The following is a 21,309-nucleotide window of genomic DNA, read 5'->3' as shown; positions in this document are numbered from 1 at the left end:
ATCTCGGTTGGGTAATGACGGCTGCCGAAATAAAGGTTCGTCTTGTGCAATCAAGGTTAACGAAATAAAGGCTGACGAAATAAAGGCTGACGAAATAAAGGTTGGCGATATAGAGATTGAACAGCACTTGCTACTTATCGGTGGCTTCATTTACCGAAAGTATCTCATTTTCATGCGGATTAGGGTAATGAATTTTTCTGGCCGATGATAATTGAGTACCTTTTTAAATTCTCTACTTGATTTCCAGTGGTGGTGGTATGAAAATCAACGACAGCTCTTATCTGAAGTCTCTTCAACTGGCTATAAACCATAATAGCTTCCAATCTGTGACGACACTGCCCCAGTTCAGTAGGAAAGGGGTCTTTCACACATGGCGAAATATATCATCACTAATTGGTCTGCTAACAAAATAAATGACTGAATGACCAGACTTACCTTTAACAAGGGATGCGAGAGAAGCCAAGATTGTGTCACCATGACAAATTGGATATCTTTTTCGACAGGGCTGCTGCTCAGTCATCCGTGGCAACAGAGTTATGGATATGATGACATTTAGATTGAGGTCACACAGGTTATTACCTTTAAATGTGAATCTCCTGAATTGGGCTACAGTTTGTTTACATACTGTTTATTAAGTAAATGTATAAGCGTGTAAGGTATGGTAAAAATAGTTAATGTCATTCATTTGACAACGAGAGAACAAGTGACGCATAACAACATGCATATAGACAAGAATCGTTAGGAATTTATTACATACATATAGTTATACATGTTTATGTATGACAAATTACAATTAAATTATATTCTAAAATACCATAGTCAAACATACCATGCAAGCAAGTTGATAAGAAAGGAAAACATATAGATATTATCGAGAACAACTTTTCCTGAATGCTCATTCAGAACTGTCTAAAAATGCATCACATGAGGATAATTTGATGGAGATTTCTGCATAAGGAAACAGACAGACAATGGTTTGTAATTATGGACTCTCAAATCATGTTTGTTGTACATGAATTAAAAAAAACATGTAACGTAATAAATCAATATTACACAAACAGTTATATTATGGAAGTGTTAACCTAAAAGCTAAAACTATTGATATTCTATATTAGTAAAGGGTTGTACATAATTATATAAGATATACTATTTTGTAAAGGAATATCATTGGGTGATTAAAGGCGTATTGTGATGAAATCAATCTTTATCCAAATATACCATTTAATAACATGTATAGCTGCAAAAATAAATCATTGCATCATCATTTACAAGCGTGCATGCGCACCTGGTCGTATTCTCCTATCAATTAAATAGTGCATAGATTTTATGCTATATTGTTGGTCAAACAGCTTGTGAGCGTCAAGTAACTCCCGGCTGGAATACTCCCCAGGGAGTGGAGATTGTGCACACAGTGTGTGCGGGCTAGCACTGAATCTAATGTCCGGTGTAATAGTATATTTGTAAAGCGCTTAGAGACATTTGTATTAAGCGCTATATAAAAATTAAATATTATTATTATTATTATTATTATTATTAGGCTGGTAGTACTTTAGGGTTGATGCCAGTAGCCTCGCAGCTCACATCCCATAGTTTTTTAGCCATTTGTTCATCCTTAGCTAATTTAGACTCCTTTGCCAGGCTACAGTTTGCGAAGTATCCCCCAGAGAGATGTGTGATGGATTCATCGACAGCACAGTAGATCGTGGTCTGAGCACCATCCTTCTCACTTAACATAAAGAACCTATCGAAATGGGTAAAGGAAGGGGAAAACGTAAGTTTATAGTTTGAATAGGGCTGTGGGCAAGTCAAGCTACTTTACTTATTATGTAGCCCTCCTGCATCTAACGTTCCTTTAATGCATTTAATATATTTGTTTAATTTCTTATATTATGTGTATAAAATTAAATACACTTGAAATGTTGTATCAAACCATATTATGTTCATGAGAATGTATTATGAAGAAAAAAATGCAGAAACCAATAAATCAAATATCGTCAGTGTATAGCGTGTAAGCGTAAGTGTACCCAAGGATCGAAATTCATGTCCTTTAAAAGCCTCGTTGAGAATATGACGCGGCAAGACCGCGGCGTTATTTGTAATATTAGGGACTTTTAGATTTGCACGTCGACATAGTGGACTGCTACGCGTGACGACCTTAGGCCATGTGACATCCTTTTAAGGCACTGCCAGTGCCTTAAAAGGACGTCACATGTAGCAGTCCACTATATCGACGCGCAAATCTAAAAGTCCATAATGATGTAAGGGGTAATACGTTTCACATTTCTGTATCTAGCAATACGCGCAGGACCTTTGTTGTGTTCATTTGCCATTCAGTTGCACGTAAAAAACGCGATGTTTTTTTTTCTTCGGTGGTTCACCGCATAACATCTAAAAGAGCTTTAAATCTTTATCAACTTCGGTCGTTTCAAGTGGAACACACGATGGACTGCACAAGTGATTACACGCATAATGTTTATTTAAAATATACTCAAAAGCATTTTTTCAGACTTTTAAAACCTTACGGGAGCGTTTCCGTCTGTACTATCAATTTTATATTGCATTTCACTCTTCTTCTTTTTTTGGTTTGGATTAATTTCTTTCGTTGTTTCTGTTAGAGGTTGTTCTGATATTTTGCTTGCGCCCTTGGTTAGACATCAAACTATTATAAAATCAGCCTTAAAAATATAAAAATGTAGAATGATGGAGACTCAGGAACTGTCATCACCTTTTCTCCATCACGCTAGATAAAAGTTTCACAATCACGAATAAATCTTAGTCAACAATATAGTTTGAAAACTTAATGTCATCGAGTCTACAACACAATAATAAGTTTATCAGTTGGGAATTTCTAGCCAATAAACTCACGTGAGAATAGGTAAAAAGAGATAATAGAGGAACTTCGTCCCGCTTGATTCCCAGCTAGTTCCCCAGATACTTGAGTAGATAGCTCCGGGGTGCAGGGAGTAAGCTGTCACTCCTGTCCCCTCTAGGCGGCGGGCTAACTCTTTAGCAAAATGAACATTGGCGAGTTTACTCCGACTGTAGAAGTCAAATCCTGTTATTCCTGTGGATTTAAGGATGAAGGAAATATGCTATCATATCATCGACTGATACTGAAATGACATATATTCTTGTTTAAACTGTAATAAATAAAAGTGATTGATGAAGCAAGAATTATATCGCACTGACAGGATGCTATATTTTGGTGTTTGTCAGTAGTGTAGGTGAAGTGTACTCCAAAGGCTAATGGAATCACATACGGTAGCAGGTGAAGACCTTGAAATGAAAAATAATACAGTACGATTATTTAAAAAAATATAATGATAAAAGTAGCAAGTTCAGGCGGGCCAGATATGAACGTCACAATTGGATGAAAGAATGCAGAACAGCTGTGTTGAAGACTTTAAACAGGGGCGGCGATTTCTTTTCATGACCAGGGGGGGGGGGGGGGGCGTGCGAGGGACGAGGGAGCATAGTGAACGAGAGGGGCGAAGGTGACGGAAGTGATTACCCCCTGACAGGTTTTTGAAGTTTTGTTATTTAATTCCTTAGCAAAACTATAGTATAAAAACGGAATACAGATTTTCTATATTTACTTGTACATTTTGAAGGATATTATGCGAGGGAGCGTAGCTACCGAGCGAGAGGATTTTTGCTAAATCGACCAGCGACCGACGGGAAATCGACAGGGCACCACCCAGGCATAGCTTGGGCTGTACAGCCTGCTCGACTTCTCAACAAATTGCTGTGCGAATAGAACAAGAACTCAACATGCACAACATGAGGTGTATTAAATAATATCGTGAAATATTGAAATGAAGATTATTATACCTTTTCCTGATTTATTGGCGTAATCGACTTTGTTGATGAAGCCGTGTGCGATAGATGAAACGTTGATGATCCGGCTGGGGGCGCTCTTCTTGATAAGATCAATCAACGTCATAGTAAGAACGAAGTGACCTACGTGATTAGTACCCATAACCATATCAAACCCTTCCGGTGTCTTACTGTACTTGGTCCCTCCGATACCTAATTTGTTTTTGGACGTGAAACAACAAAACACCAAAATGATTCGAAAAATGAAGGAAAAAACATTGACTGCTAGAAATATGGTATGTAATGTTCCACACTTTATTCATAAAAGAGCCATCCAGACCGTGTTTTAGAAGTCATAAATACTGACCATTATTTATAGTGCTGTCAAGATCCATATAGATGTTACATAATAATAAATATAAAATACATTTACTATGTTATAAGGTAAGAAATGCCTACAAACGCAAATCAAACAAATGAGTGATAAAGCAAACATAATATACTGTACTTTGAATTTTGGCTTCTGTGGTTGATTATGTTTCTGTTTGTTTAGCCACAAGGATTAGGTTATTATCTACCGGGAATACAAATATGGCCATGGAGGGGTACCTCTGCATCAGTTACCCCTGTGACCCTTCCCTCCCACCCCCTCCCCGTAGTTTTCATGATCAGGGAGGTGAGAATATAGTCTCACCTCTCTGATTCTATGCAAATAGGGTAAGGGTGCTAAATTGAATAACTCTTGGTAAATTCGAACCCATTTGAAACGCAACAGATTTGTTTTATCCTAAACGTACATATCCTCATCCTACATAATTTGAACCTATTATCGCTAAAGATGTTTCCATTACTTGCATCTGTTATCTCATAGAGATGTAAAGCTATTCATTCTGATGGATGGAACAGTCTATAGTCAGTATTTGCCATACATTTTTTTTTATTTATTTATTTTTTTTTTGGGGGGGGGGGCACTTTTTCAAATTTTCCGAGGGGACGACCCCCCCCTAAAAACAGGGGGGGAGCGGACTTATGATCATCCTACATATTATTTGAATCTAATATCCTTTATTTCTATTAGGGACTGACTTCATTAATTTCTCAAGTAACAGCTAGTGTTAACGTTACCTGCATTGTTGATGAGAATGTCTAGTCTTTCTTCTTCTCTTAGTATTTCCTCTGCGAAGTCCTTCACCGACTTCAAGTCTGATACATCAACTTGCTTGAAGATCACATCATTATTGTTGGATCTCTTGCGGACCTCAGCTAGAGCTGCCTGAGCCTTGCTTGGGTTCCGACATCCCATGATGACCCGAGCTCCTCGGCTAGCCAGGTCGACAGCAGTCTCTCGACCAATGCCAGCATTGGCACCTACAAGATAGATTCAGAAGGAAAATTATGTTTTCCCAGAGACAGACTGTCAGCAGAAACAAATCGACAAGGGGAAAGCTGCTCTTCCATTTTTTCAAACACAAATTAAAAACACAAAGCGATACATAACGGTCAGACAATGGTAGCAATAATTTACACAATGAACTAGATAGTATACTTTAGATAGTGTAGAGTACACTAAGTGAGTGGCACATACATAAATGGATAATTATGTGTGCAATATCTGAATGTTCTTTGCTTAATTAAGCCTCCATGAAACACATGGCATAGTGGTATCTGTGTATAATTCTAAGACTGATCGAATACATATAATATCTATGTATCAGCGGCACGTCCTGGAAACAGCACTTTATCTAAACGAATTATATGCAGACCACTATTATGATAGTGACAGGCCTACAGAAAATATATGCCTTTGCTTTGCATGCAATAGATATAAACTACAACGGTACAACATAATGATGGAGAGGCAAATTTAAGTTCATAGCGGCAATAATCGATTGTGGGAGGGGCATATATACGTTCATATATATTAGAAGGGGCACTTTGAATGCTGGAGGGGAACTTTTTGGTCGCAGGAGTTACACTTTGTTGTTGTTGAAAATGTGTAGCGGTGAGATTCCGGAAAAGGATAACAGAATAGGTTAACGAAATAAGAATCATACCTGTTATGATTACAGTCTTTCCTTTGAGACTAACACGACTCTTCACACGGCGGGTCCCTCCATAGAACCATACACAGTATAAGCCATACGACGCCGTTAAAAAGCCAGCAGTACCAATAGCGACTTGCACGGGCACAGGAGCGGCGTGAAACCAATCTAAAGATTGTCTGAGGACCACTTTCCCGTGTTCGACTACATCTTTGGCGACTTCCATGGCTGCTGTCTGTGACTGTGGTTCAATAATACCAGGGAGGTTCCCGATAATACACTCCTGTAGGGACGTGGTATATGTTATCCCTGATCTCTACAAAAAGATTAGTGATTATTCTTAGCACGCTGAGTGTTTGTCGAGCAGTTACATGATGTATTGACTCAATCACGAAACGTAAATACAAGTCCATATTTACTGATGTGGAGCTGGAGTTACACAAAAGCTGACTTCAAGGGGCTACGAAGTCTAAAGGAAAAGGGGGTGGGGGATGGGGAGGTTGGAGTAGCGAACTGCTGAGGATTAACATAGATATAATGTTTATTTGTTAATGGATGCAGGGGGGGGGGGGGTATGCACAGAGCCAGGCAGAGAGGGGGATATGCAGGAGGGGCATTAATTGGCATAGACCTATACGTACGTACTTCTCATGCATGCAAGAACTGCCGAATTACGGTCTTTTACAATTATAACTTCTTCATGCACCCTATCAATTCAATTTAATTCAAATTTTATTGATTAAAATCCAAACAAATAGGATCATTCTCAATTGTTTAATTGATATAACACGGGATAACAGATTGCAAAATGATGGTGTTACATAAAGATAATTGAGTGCAAAAGTAAAGATTACAATAACCAGGAATGGCAAAAATTAACGTACTGTAATTTACTTTTGGAATATGATACAGGGATGAAATTAAATTAAATTACTCGTATTACATTTTACAATTTTTTTCTTTTCTTCCCTTCTATTTAACCAATATTTATATATGCTTCATGTTTACCAACCCCTCCCCAAGAGATGGCCCCGACGGCTCGGTGTAAAAATGTCACAGGAAAAAATGTCAGAGGTAAAAATGTCAGAGGAAAAAATGTCAGAGGTAAAAATGTCAGAGGTAAAAATGTCAGTGGAAAAAATGTCAGAGGAAAAAATGTCAGGGGTAAAAATGTCAGAGGAAAAAATGTCAGAGGAAAAAATGTCAGAGGAAAAATGTCAGAGGTAAAAATGTCAGAGGAAAAAATGTCAGAGGTAAAAATGTCAGAGGTAAAAAATGTCAGAGGAAAAAATGTCAACAATTTCTGCAGACTGTCCATCCAAAGTATCCGCCTTCTTCCCCTGCTCCTTCTTCCCACAATTTCCCCTGTCAAAGCAAGATTTTCTGAATCAGAGAAAGATCTCCAGAGAAAGTCGCCAAATGTCGCATAGGCGAACCCTGATTATCGCCAACAATGGTCAGAAAAGTTGGCGAATCCAAATTCGCAACGTTCGTACATTCGCTGCTCAGAGGGGAACACCCTGTACACAGTTAAAATTTTAGTGAACATGTTGTTTAAAAGTTTAAACAACTTTGGATTAACGGGTGACCTGATCTAAGAGTTGTTTAAAATGTTAAGCAACTCGAGTTGTTTAAAGTTTAAACACTTAGTTGATCAACATTTTGAACAACTTGTTTAAAATCACAATTTAAACAACCGGTGTTGTTTAAAGACGGTTGTTTAAAACGGAGCTGTTGTTCAGTGGGGGTTGTTTACACCAACTGGGTTGTTTAAAGAAAGTTGTTTAAAAAGGAGCTGTTGTTAAATATTAATAATATTATTGGATTCTTATATAGCGCACGTACCGACCTTGCAAGGTCCTCAAGGCGCTCCAACATTACCCGGCTATGCTAGGCTGCCAAAGGACATTAGTGCCGCGGCGGGACTCGAACCGTGGACCTTGTGATCGACAGTCCGGCGACGTTTCCACTCATCCACGACACCTCTACAGCTTGGTCGGCCATGATGTGAAACAAAGCTTTTAGCCAACGCGCACTTTACTGCCACGTGACACATGACGTCATATGTAAACAACACTGTCTAAAAGCTCTCGTGTAGTAAATATAGCAGTCATTAAATTTTAAACAGCGAATGTTTAACAAAATTACTTTCGTTTCGAGCAACGTTGTTTACAATTTGTTCAACTGTTGTTTAAGATAGTGTACAACTGTAAGTGAACATCACTTTTTTAAGCAGCGTTTTTACTGTGTAGGGTGTGGTAAAAGTATTTAAACGTCATTCACTCGACAAAGAGAGAATAAGTAGCACATTACTACATAATAGACAAGAATCGTGAAGAATGTATTAGATAGTTATATATATTTAATATGTATACACATTTTGAAATCACATATATTCTGAAAAATGTTAAAAGTCAAAGATCCCATGCAAGCAAGCTAATACGAGACGGTAAAGAACGACACATGTGGATAGTTTGATGGAGGTGTCTGCATAAGGATACAACGAGAAAATGGTTTGTATTCCTGGACTCCCAAATCATGTTTGTTGTACATGATTATCGTATGTATGGTATGACTATTATGAATTTTAGATATCTTTCATCTATTCAATCATGACGTACTTAAAAAAAAAAAAAGTTATTGTGCAATTGCGAAAAATTGCCAGTTCAGGTAACAACAGATAACTTTTGACAGCTGGTGATACAAGTAGTCCTTGTAATAGTTGTGTAATCAGAGTCCCAAATAGGCAGATGAAATCGTTCCACTGCTTCTCAGATGATGTGATGTATCATCAATCTATTACAAAATATTAGCCTAGGGTAACTTTACAATTCTAACACATTGAAGTTGAACATAATAAATTAATAGAACACACAAAGTAATATTATGGAAGTGTAAAATTATATCGGAGAAAGGCGACATTTCATAACATAAAAGTGACAAAAGCAACTAGTATGGTCAACGTAAAACGCTGTGCTCATACAACGACCCTCAACATGGGGAAACCCTTGTTTAGTCTCTTTCATTTGTAATGTTTAGTCTCTGTTACTTATAATGTTTTGTCTCTTTTTTTATAATGATAATAATAATAAAGAACCTTAGTAAATACCGCATATCACATTACGATATATGCGCGTTATACATCAAAGTTTTAATACTATCACCCTGTCTTAAGTTAATCAAGGAATACATCTTGCCAGGTACCCATTTAACACCTGGGTGGAGAGAAGCAAATGCGGATAAATGTCTTGGCAGAACATGTGAGTGCCGGGCTGGAATTCGAATCCTCGACCCATAGATTGAGAGTCAGAATCATCAGTCTCTCTGCTCTGCTAGACATACAGTGCGAAGGGCATGAAGACTTTCGTCCAAGTCTGATCGCCAACGAAACGGAGTTAAGTCTTCTGTAAATTCTGCTTGTTGCTACGGCAGGCAGCCAGTGAAAAAGAACTTTTTAAAATCAAATTATGGAAATGCAAGCATCACTTTAAACAAACAGAACTTTGTTATTACTTGCTCATCTTTCCTGATTGAGGTGTCATATGAAAGGGCAGAAACTTAACTTTCTAGAAATGTAAACTTTTCTTCGAAATTCAGATAGCGCCCGCCAAATGACTCTTGGTTTCCTTCCTTCAAATTGCTTTTAATCACTCATGCATCATTATGAGTTGCATCAAATGAAAGAGGAGGATCTAAGCTTTAGAAATATGTGCCATTTATTGATTATAATTTTGATTAAGTTATGATAAAGCATCGATAATTCTTGGTTTCGTTTTTTCTGGGTCGCATTGTATAAGCTCATTTCTATCGCTTTAATTTGCAACTAATGCAAGACGTCAGCTTTTCGTTGTTATCACTAGTCTGCAGGCGAAGACAGACGGAAGCAGAATGAGGGGAGGAGGATGAAAAGAAGGAAAAGAAGAAGGTAAATGTTGTTCCAATCACGCAGTTGGTACGTGTAAGAGTAATATTTCAACCTACACAGTCAATTTCAGCTTTCTTTTTGTGAATTCTACTGATTTGGAGAGTTAATGTGTGATGTTGGGTGAGATGTATGTATGATACAACCCTGTAGAACCTTCTGTTCACTATTACAATATTCTAAAATTGTTATTTGTCCGTTATAATTTCTGATCCTAATATGGTAATTTACTATAGATATATCAAGCTGACAGAAACCTGTAACCTAAAACTGTTTACATTCTCTAAAGGATTGAACATGCATGTATATATGATAACTTGTTTTTTTTAAATGAATATCATTAGGTGATTCAATGCGTATTGTGATAAAATCAATCTTTATCCAAATATACCATTTCATAAAGTAAAGCTTAAACAAAAAACATTTCCTCATCATTTGATATTACAAGCGTGCATGCACACCTGTTTGTATTCCTCTATCAATTACACAGTGCATAGAGTTTAGGCTATATATTATTAGGCTGGTAGTACATTAGGGTTGATGCCAGTCGCTTCGCAGCTCACATCCCATAGTTGTTTAGCCATTTGTTCATCCTTAGCTAATTTAGACTCCTTTGCCAGGCTACAGTTTGCGAAGTATCCCCCAGAGAGATGTGTGATGGATTCATCAATAGCACAGTAGATCGTGGTCTGAGCACCGTCCTTCTCACCTAAGAAAAAGAACCTATCGAAATGGGCAGAGGAAGAGGAAAACGTGAATTTAGATTTTGAATATCGTCAGTGTATTGCGTGTAAGCGTAAGTGTACCTTAGGATCGAAGTACTTGTTCCTTTAAAAGCCTCGTCCAGATATGGCGCGGGAAGACCGCGGCGTTAAAAAAAAATATTATGAAGTTATAATAAAGTTATTATAAAGTGTGAACACAGAGCTCAGTGAATACACGCACAACCTGTGATATCTTCTTGCCAATCATTTACACGTTTAAAAAAACTTTGGTGTGTTTTTTTTAATTTGTGTCGGTGGTTCACTGCATAACATCTGAACATGCCTTAACTCTTTATCAACTTAGGTCTATAGTGTAACAAATAATTTCGGGCCGATGTGGACTTTTGGTAAATGCACAATGTGTTTGTGAAATACAATGTATACTCAAAAGCAAAATCTAGACTTTCACCACCGTAGCGGGAGCATTCCAGTCTGTACTATAAAGTTCATTTTGCATGTTTTGTTTTTGTTTGTTTTATTTGGATTAGCTTCTTTTGATGTTGTTGACTGGGTTTTCAGATATTTAGAAATATTTAGTTAGAAATGAAACTATTATAAAATCAGCCTTAGAAATATAAATACATAGAATAATCGAGACTCAGGAACTGCCATCACCTTTTTTTCTCCATCACGCTAGATAAAACTTTCACAGTCACGAATTAACTTAGTCAACGAAATAGTTTCAAAACTTAGTGTAAGTGCAGAAATCATTAGACATAATATTGAGTCTACAACACAGTAATAGCTTTAATAGTTTGAAACCTAGTAAAAAAAAAACTCACATGAGAAAAGGTAAGAAGAGATAATGGAGGAACTTGTTCCCGCTTGATTCCCTCATAGTTCCCCAGAGACTTGAGTAGACAGCCCCAGGGTGCAGTGAATAAGCTGTCACTCCTGTCCCCTCTAGGCGACGGGCTAACTCTTTAGCAAAAAGAATATTGGCGAGTTTACTCCGATTGTAGAAGTCATATTCTGATACTCCTGTGGATTTAAGGATGAAGAAAACATTTCATAATATCGTCTTGTTTACTGTAATGACAGATATTCTTTTTAAAACTTTAATAAATAAAAGTGATTAATGAAGCAAGAATTATACCGCACTGACAGGATGCTATATTTGGTGTTTGTCAATAGGGTAGGTGAAGAGTACTTCAAAGGCTAATGGAATCACATATGGCAGCAAGTGAAGACCTCGGAATGAAAAGTTATACAGTGCAACTATTTTAAAATTAAGTAAGGCAAGTAGCAAGTTCAGGCGGGCCAGAAGGTCACAATTGGCAGAAAGAATGTTGAACAGCTATGTTAAAGACTTGAATTATAGATGTTCAATACAAAAAGTCATGACCATATATTAATGATGAAGAATACAAAGTCCTCTGAACCAGTAGTCGTATTCTATCTAGTAGATGTGTCATGTCAATGTCAGAATAGCACAATATGTGATTATTAAAACAATACATCAACATGCTCAACATGAGTTGAATTAATACAATTAAAAAATGAAATAAAGATTATTTTACCTTCTCCTGATTTATTGGCGTAATCGACTTTTTCCGCGAACTGGTGTGCGAGAGATGAAACGTTGATGATCCGGCTGGGGGCGCTGTTCTTGATAAGGTCAATCAACGTCATAGTCAGAACGAAGTGACCTACGTGATTAGTACCCATAACCATATCAAACCCTTCCGGTGTCATACTGTACTTGGTCCATCCGATACCTATTTTGTTTGGAAAATTCAAGTTGATTCAATGATTATAATTATTGTTAAATTTCACAAATATTGTTGATTTTACATCAATGCAAAGGTAGAATTGTCTAGATTAATATTGCACTAATTCCAGCGTCATAGACGGCAAATAGAATGCAGAAATCGCAAATTCAAAGTTGATAAACACGCATCCGAGTAAACGACCCTGAACGGGGTCCGAATATACGAGATCGAGTGACGTCTTTTCGTGTTTTGAAAGTTATGTTATTGTTCATTCAATGCACACAAATAATAACAGAATGATAATATATATATATATATATATATAGTTTGTCATAACATTACAAGATATTGGAGTTACATGACTTTTAAATGAAATATAAAATAACAAATCGAAACTTTCCATTTTTACATCTCAATCTAATACAAATGCATAAAAAACAGGGGCGGCGATTTCTTTTAATGGCCAGGGGGGGGGGCGAAATGCGAGGGAGCAGTCGCGTAATCAACAAAATCGTGGGGGGGGGGGCAAAGTATTTACGATCAGGAAGAGCAAAGGAAGTGGAGCGAAAACCTCGGCGGGGGTCAAGGGGCAGAGCCCCCGGAAGCTCAGGGGTTTTAGGCATTTAATTACGGTCAGATGAGTATATTTTTGATACCTTATTTGTGACTTTTTCACACTTCATATATCTACAATATTTACTTGTACATTTTGAAGGTTATTATGCGAGGAAGCGAAGCTCCCGTGTGAGAAGACTTTTGCCTTTTTATTTGTCTAAACGCTGCACTCTTGGGTTCTCCAGAGCCTAAAAGTATGTTGCAGTCTATAGTCAGTATTTGCCATACATTTTTTTGTGTGCAATTTTTTCAAATTTCCCGGGGGAACGATCTCCCCTAAAAAAATTGAGGGCGGGGGGGGGGGGGACTTCTGATCAACATAAATAATTAGAACCTATAATCCTTTCTTTCTCTTGGGGACTGACTTCATTAATTTCTCAAGTAACAGCTAGTGTTAACGTTACCTGCATTGTTGATGAGAATGTCTAGTCTTTCTTCTTCTCTTAGTATTTCCTCTGCGAAGTTCCTCACTGACTTCAAGTCGGATACATCAACTTGCTTGAAGATCACATCATTATTGTTGGATCTCTTGCGGACCTCTGCTAGAGCTGCCTGAGCCTTGAGTGGGTTCCGACATCCCATGATGACACGAGCTCCTCGGCTAGCCAGGTCAACAGCAGTCTCTCGACCAATGCCAGCATTGGCACCTACAAGACAGGGTCAGAAGGAAAATCATGAGACAGGACAGACTGTCTGGAACAAATTCTGGCAAAGGGGAAACTGGCCTTTTTTTATTTTAATTTTATTTATTGCAACCAAAAGTTGGATTTAAAATTAAAATTAAAAACACAAAGCGGTACATTACAATCAGACAATGGGAGCATTAATTTACACAATGAACTAGATAGAATAGAGTAAACTAAGTGAGTGGTACATAAATGAATTAAAAATTAGGTGGTGGCTAAAATAAAATTATTACACAATCTAAAAAATATTGGATGTTGTAACTACGTTATATCAGCTTATGGGTACAACATTGCAAAAGAAAACATCAAACCGGGTAGGATTTGTACAGTATAACTTGAAGGTATTACAAAGTTTTGGTAAATTTTGAAAATTGGCTGGATAGTGATTCTTTACAATTTTGATATATTTGGATGCCCCTATGGATGTATTATAAGCATTACAAATTTTAGCCCCTAAAACAATTTTGCTTTCGAGAAAAATTGGATATACAAATTTACCGGTGCTCCCGGTAAATTTTGATAAATTTCAAATAGCGCCTACGGCCATACGATGGTAGCTGCGACCATGAAAATCTCTCTTTTTATGCAGTTGTGATATATATATATTCCAAACGGTAATAGCAAATTGGTCGATTTTAGTCAAATGACATTGTTTTATAGCTAAATTACTATCTTGACCTTGAGAGGGCGCTATACAACATAAAAAGTTTATTATTTACAATTTCATCACTTAAGACTCGATTTCAGCTACGACAACGATCACTGAATATTGTAGGATCGTATATGCTTCCAATATGTTCATTTGAACCAAATTCATGACCCCATACCAAAACTTTGTATTACCTTTAAACTTAAATAGGAGATTATGATGACCTTGTTATTAAAGGTACTTTGTCCCATTTGCAGGCCAAACGAATGAAAAGGTTAAATTCCACGGAGATATGAAAGATAATACTAATTTAGAACTTCCCTCTGAACGAAAGGGCTTGAAAATGTCTTTATCGACGACTTTAGTGAGTGCAATCATTTAAGTAAAACGTCTGATTTTCAGACCCTTGTACCGAACGGTGTACGTTTTGTGCTGCGCAAAGATTCAATGAGTTTAATTTGGGCCATTACAAGAAGTGGGTTATTGATGTAGACAAATGCTCATGTACCCTTTACAGCTCATTTCATGTATGTTATTACTAAAGTAAAAATTAAGTCAGTCAGTCACTCAAAAGTGTCTGACGGTGAAGTTTAGAAAATAAAACGGATTTCCTTGCATAATTTGAATACTAGGACACTGTTCATGTGTGAATTTCACAGATAGTACATTCGTGACATAGTCATAAGTCCTGCAAAGTTCTACAGAATTTGATGCTGGCTGCAAAAGGGACAGAGTACCTTTAAAAGGGTAATGATAATTGATCAAAGAATTAAAAAAGCACCGGTCAAAACACGACATAGATTCATGGATTTGGAGTGGTGCTACTACATAACATCATCCGTTGAGAGCCAGTGGCGGATCCAGGGGGGGGGGGGCCCGGGGCCCCGCCCCCCCCCCCCCCCCCCTTGAGAAAAAAAATCATGTAAAATCACGTGGTTCTTACCTTTTTTGGGGGTTGGGCCCCCCCCCCCTGGCGCTCAAGGGGGGGGGGGGGGGTGCAAATTAATTTTTTTTTGAGGATCAAAAAAAAAAAAAAATGTGCCCACTACCCCCCCCCCCCCCCCCCCCCCCCCCCCCCCCCCCCACTGAGCGATTTTTCGGCCGGCGCGTTTTTCAAATTTTCGGGAGCGAAAAAAAAAAAAAAAAAAAAAAAATTGTGCTCTTTACCCCCCCCCCCCCACTGAGCGATTTTTCGGCCGGCGCGATTTTCAAATTTTCGGGAGCAAAAAAAAAAAAAAAAAATTGGGCCCCCTCCCCTAAGAAATCCTGGATCCGCGCCTGTTGAGAGCTAAAGGGGCATTACCTCTTTGAGACCTAATACACCCTTTCTGGTTCTCATGTTATTGTTAGTAATCTTTAAGCATAAAATCTAGTCAATAAAAGTGTGTGATTCAAAAAGAGAGTATATATCATCAGACATTGAAATCAGAATTCAAGTTGCATGCAGTATACATAAATCATCAACTCCTTCAAACCAAAGACATGATCCCTGTACAGGAACAAAGATTTATCAACTATTGTAAATCATTAACAAACACCAAGGGCTAAAGCTATTTGTGAATCTTCTAGTCTTCTCCTTGGGTGCATGCAGAGATCTTTTCTGTTGTTCATAGAGTATCTAGAGTATCTAGCTTCTCTTCGAGCAAGGCGAAGACAAGTCAGCTAATGACCAAGGTTTTGTATTAGGGTAAATAGTTTAAGGCAGAGTTTTCTTCCGAGGTCAGATAGGGATCCAAACAGGGCCTCATTGTATTACAATTCGGGAGTTATAAATAATTCCTCTTTTCTGAATCACTGTTAACATATTTGACTGTTCATTGGATAAGCCTCCAAACACCTGGCAAACACATATTCTAAGAATGATCGAATACATGCCATATAATATCTCAATGCCTCGGCAGAGCAAAAATATATATTGAATAAGGCAGACTAATAGAACATGGTTGCTAATCCGAGTTTCACGTCTTGTGAGCGATCATCAGGCAACTGATAGCATTCCTAAAAGTACATGATTACTCTACAACCTGGGTACAAATACGTTCAAAATAAGAATTAACTAATACAATATAGTAGCAACCATATAGTCTGCCTTATTCAATATATATATCGCGGCACGTGTTGGAAACAGCATATCATCTGCCTGTTTCAAAACGAATAGTATGTAGGCCATTTAATGACAGGCTTACAAAAACATATAGGCATGAAGTAAAATCTTCTAAAAAGGCCCTCTTCATTGTGTAAGAGGGTCGTTTGTGGCAGCTATAGGCTTTCAGTGAACCATGAGTCCTTCACAGCAAGGCTTAGTTTTTTTTAGTTTTTTTTTATATATTTTTTTATTTTATTTATCAAATTGTTTTATTTGATAAAGTTCCAATTGTTTGTTCATATCCTGATTTAAAGGAATCAAGTTAATTATAAGGCTTATGAATATTTTCAAATAAAGATACTATGTCCCTTTTGCAGCCAACATCAAATTTTGTAGAACTTTGCAGAAATTATGAATATGTCATGTATGTCCTATATCTGTGAAATTCAAACGTTAGCTGTGTACTAATATTCAAATTATGCAAGGAAACCCGTTTACTTGCTAGACTTCACCGTCAGACAATATTGAGTGACTGACTGGCCTTTTTCTTCTTTGGTAATAACATACACAGGGGCGTAGACAACGGGGGGGGGGGGGGATGAGGGGGATGCATCCCCCCACCTCACAAGGTGGGGGGGATGGCATGTACAATCATCCCCCCCAGGTTTTGGGGAATGATATTTGCTTACTTAATAAGTCATAATGATGATAATAATAGTAATAATAATAATGATAACAATTATAATATTAATAATAATAATAATTATGATGATGATAATAATAATCCTCATCATTATTGTAATTGTGTTCATTGTTATTAGCCGCATTCACACGGTGAAAGCCAATTCAGACGGTAAAAAAAAGAAAATCTTACAAGTATTTTGTGGTTATCTTGTGGTTTGGAAACCACAAGATAACCACAAGATTAAACAGGCGCGGATCTACGGGGGGGGGGTTTAGGGGTTTTAAACCCCCCCCCCTTGGGCGGCCCAAAAAACAAACAAAAAGAAAAAAGGAAAAAAAAAGAAAAAAAAGAAAAGAAAAAAGAAAAGAAAAAAGAACGCACGCTGGAGAGAAACCCTTTCAAGTGCAAATATTGTGAGAAGATATTCAACTCATCTGGTAACTTAACCAAACACATGATAACTCTGGATATAACTGTGTATTTAACTGTTACTTGATTTAAAAAGACGTTATCATGCACTGCTTTTTATGGTCTCCATTGTGTTAATAGATGCCAGGAAAACATCACTTATATACGGGGTTCAAATAAACACCCCCAAAAAAATCGGCTCGCCGCTTCGCGGCTCGTGGACGATGCTCCGCATCGTCATTATTGGTCACCCCCCCTTAGCAAAAAGCTAGATCCGCCCCTGAGTCATCCCCCCCCCCCCCAGGTGTACGAACCTGTCTACGCCACTGAACATACATACAAATAATGAGCTGTAAAAGATACGAGCATTAATTTTGTCTACATCAATAACACACTTCTCGTAATGGCCAAAATTAAACTGATTGAATCTTTGCGCAGCATAAAACGAACGACCATTCGGTAGCCAACAGTGGTCTGAAAATCAGACTATTACTAATAGTCGTTATTTTCCATTTTCAAGCCCCTCTTTTTTAGGGAAGTTCTAAATTAGTATTATCTTTCAAATGCCGTTGGAATTAAACCTTTTCATTTTGTTGGCTACCTTGAAGGCAGGAAAGATGTTACGTAATGTGAAGAGGGTGTGACTAATCAATGTACAGGTAGATTACACGTATACACATGAATTGAATGCGTAGGCTAGCTATGGCTGTACAGGTACGTGTAAAAAAAAACTTTGTGTGCAAAGTCCATTGTGCGCCCTGGAGTATGACTAATTGTAGTCTGGAATTCGGGCGCTAGTGAATTTGTACTAGGTTTTAATGTAGTGACTATTTAAACATGAATAACATACGTCGAAGAATTCTGATATATTACGATTTATTTATTTGTTGATAGCATATAACTGTAATTGATAACTGTCTATCTTATCACCCCGCTTATAGTATAGCGGTGTGTCCATACAGAATAAAAAGCACCATACTCTACTCCTCAAAGTCAAATTTACGTTCACGGGTCAATAATGCAATTGTGGGAGGGGCACATACGCACGTGCACTTTGCTGGAGGGATCCTTTTTGGTCGCAGGAGTTGCATTGTTGTTGAAAAAGTGTGGCGGTGTAATTCGGGAATAGGTATATGAAATAGGTGACGGATAAAGAATCATACCTGTTATGATTACAGTCTTTCCTTTGAGACTAACACGACTCTTTACACGGCGGGTCCCTCCATAGAACCATACACAGTATACGCCATACGACGCCGCTAAAAGCCAGCGGTACCAACAGCGACTTTCACGGGCATAGTAGCGGCGTGAAACCAATCTAGAGATTGCCTGACGACAACTTTCCCGTGTTCGACCACATCTTTAGCGACTTCCATGGCTGCTGTCTGCAAGTGAATGTGATTAATAAACCTGCATGGATGTGGTATTGTTATCACTGATCTCTACGAAGTAATTAAGCACGTTGAGTGTTTTATCGAGCAGTTACATGGTGTTATTGACTTATGTGCCATCGATATCTGAGGCGCAGAGGCTGGCTGCTAGTCTCCAAGCACAGACCCTAATTTGACACTTTATCCAAAAAAATCATAGTACCTTGAGAGAAGCCTAGCCCAGCCACCTGGTTGTCACGTATACGTACAGGTTTACCAAAACTGTTTCCCACGGCCAAAATCTAGCTCCACCCTCTTCTCCAGGGTCACCTGTGATTGGTTGGTATACAATGTCCATTACACCCTCTTGGGATTGGCTGGCAAGCTCCCAGTAACAAGATAATTGGGAAGGCAGACAAGATATGACCACCAGTTAAATTAAAACAACACTGGGCCAGACCAAACACCAGCCAGACCAAACACCAAATCCCTATAGTATTTGTTACCTTCATACTGCTTGATCAGACCAAGTTTCAGAAAACTGAAGAGTTATTTCCCTTGTAGATCTATATTAAACTTGCTTTTTTTTAAAAATATAAGTAAGCTCAATGCGGCATTGTATTTATTTACAATCCCGATGAGAACCGTTATAATAAAATAATTAAATGGGAGATACAGATGCTATAGGCCTAGTACTAGGCAAGACATCTTGAATCTGTTCAAAATCCTTTTTTGTTTTGCCCCACCTCCTTTTATTTTGAGATGCGGCAGTCACATTTTCGTGTGTTTTTTCTTAACACATTTCCCAGCAACCTCTCCCCCCCCCCCCTCCCCATCTATCTCATCCTGATTTTCTTATCTCTCACTCTCTACCTCATGAGCAATTGAACATGACATATGAGTTGGTGTGTTTTTTTTTGGTTTCTCAAGAAATAAGGTAATATTTTTTCTCTCTGACAAATTTTAAAGGTAAAGACCAGTATTGGAAACGCACCAATTTCAAAAAATGAAATGGAAGCTCTTATTACCAATCATGTGAAAGAATATGTTTTGAATATTACACGATGATAACATTTTTGACGGGAAACCGCCTACTATTGATATATTTGGTAAATTAGTGTATCTCTTGCCTGTTGACAGATATCAAATGCACGTGTCGCGCACGTGTGTGTAGTCCCATATACATCTTTATGTGTACAGTGCTTCTAACTTTATGAAGACTCCGTCAAATTTCTTATCATTTTGATGATTCCAGAACCTTGCATGCTAGATGATCAACCTTTTCTGATCGATTTCACAACGTTTCTTTCACAATGCAATCGCATGACCATAACTGGTCTTTAGCTTTAAGGCAGCATATAATTATAATGATATATTCAGAATGCTTGAGTTTATCCTCAACATTTTGATACACATTGACCACATTTCCTGCGAAGCTATATTCTGCCATTCATAAAGATGAACATTTGTAATTTACTTCCTCATGGTTAAAATTTATTGAAGACACATTAATCAAGCTGGTCTATCCGATATTTGGCTAGGCCAAATAGTGGATTTGGCTTAAATATTAATTCTTTGCTAAAACTGAGACTAAATGATATATTTGGTTAGGAATGAAGAGCTGCAGTATGGTCAAATCGCATTTGCACAAATTATAGGATATTTAAAGGCAACCATATATTTGAAAGCTATTTACTCACCCTAAATAAAACTGATGCTTTTACTCTCTGTAAGTTTCAGTGTAGATCACATAAATTACCTGTTAACAAAGGTCGGTTTGATGCGAACACACCACATTGTGATATGCAGTGCACACTCTGCCTGTCCATTGATATACAGGCGCGGATCCAGGATTTTCCAATAGGGGGGGCCGAAAATTTTAAAATCGCACAGACCAATATTTCAACTTAACATACCAATACTGACAAGGTCATATAGCACCTTACAGGTACCTACAAGCGGGCAAAAGGGGGCAGGCTCACGTCATGTATCTTGTCCGATATCAACATCCGCCTTTTTTTAATTTATGCTTTTTTTTTCCCGTACTGCGCGAAGCGCGGAAGCTTTGACATTTCATTAAATTATTAGAGAAAGAAGACGATTCATTGTACAGTTCCGACTCTTAGTTCATGTTTCGCCCCTCCCGCGCGAAGCGCGGCAGTTTTGACGTTTCATTACATCATTAGAGAAAGATGACGATTCGTTGTACTGTTTTCGACCCTTAATCCTTGTCTGGTTTCGTTTCCCCCTCTCCCAAGCGAAGCGCGGAAGCTTTGACGTTTCATTTAATTATTAGAGAAAGAAGACGATTCGTTGTACAGACTCTAAATCATTGTCTGAATTTTCAAAAATGTTTCTCTGTCCCATAAAAGGTCACAGTTCGTAGGGGCTCGGGATTTTATGTGGCTTGCCCCCTCTATTCAATACCCCCCCCCCTCCCACTCCAATAAAGTCTCCCAAGCTTTCGGAAATGACCCCCGATCTCCCGATTACAATTCTGCTCCTCTTTGTAGGGGCCGGGCGCGGCTTCATCATGAGTGCTTTTACATCAACC

At 38.0% G+C, this 21,309-nt stretch overlaps 1 protein-coding gene across 1 annotated transcript; it reads right to left on the bottom strand.

Moving 5' to 3' along the window:
- Window positions 1–725: 725 nt before the first annotated feature.
- LOC752402 lies at window positions 726–18,747 on the bottom strand (the record flags this gene model as incomplete). The annotated part of the gene is made up of 10 exons (XM_030994371.1): window positions 726–1,741; window positions 2,866–3,064; window positions 3,832–4,029; window positions 4,942–5,184; window positions 5,871–6,174; window positions 10,299–10,503; window positions 11,327–11,525; window positions 12,065–12,262; window positions 13,276–13,518; window positions 18,549–18,747. Coding segments are annotated over 10 exons (2,196 nt in total), but the record flags the coding sequence as incomplete, so codon positions are not given.
- Between the last annotated feature and the right edge of the window lie 2,562 nt (window positions 18,748–21,309).

The sequence above is a fragment of the Strongylocentrotus purpuratus genome, unplaced genomic scaffold (assembly GCF_000002235.5).
Source record: "Strongylocentrotus purpuratus isolate Spur 01 unplaced genomic scaffold, Spur_5.0 spur5_scaffold_21, whole genome shotgun sequence".
Taxonomy (NCBI): Eukaryota; Metazoa; Echinodermata; class Echinoidea; order Camarodonta; family Strongylocentrotidae; genus Strongylocentrotus; species Strongylocentrotus purpuratus.
The sequence above is the reverse complement of the archived record's forward strand: the minus strand, read 5'-3'. Positions and strand labels throughout refer to the sequence as shown.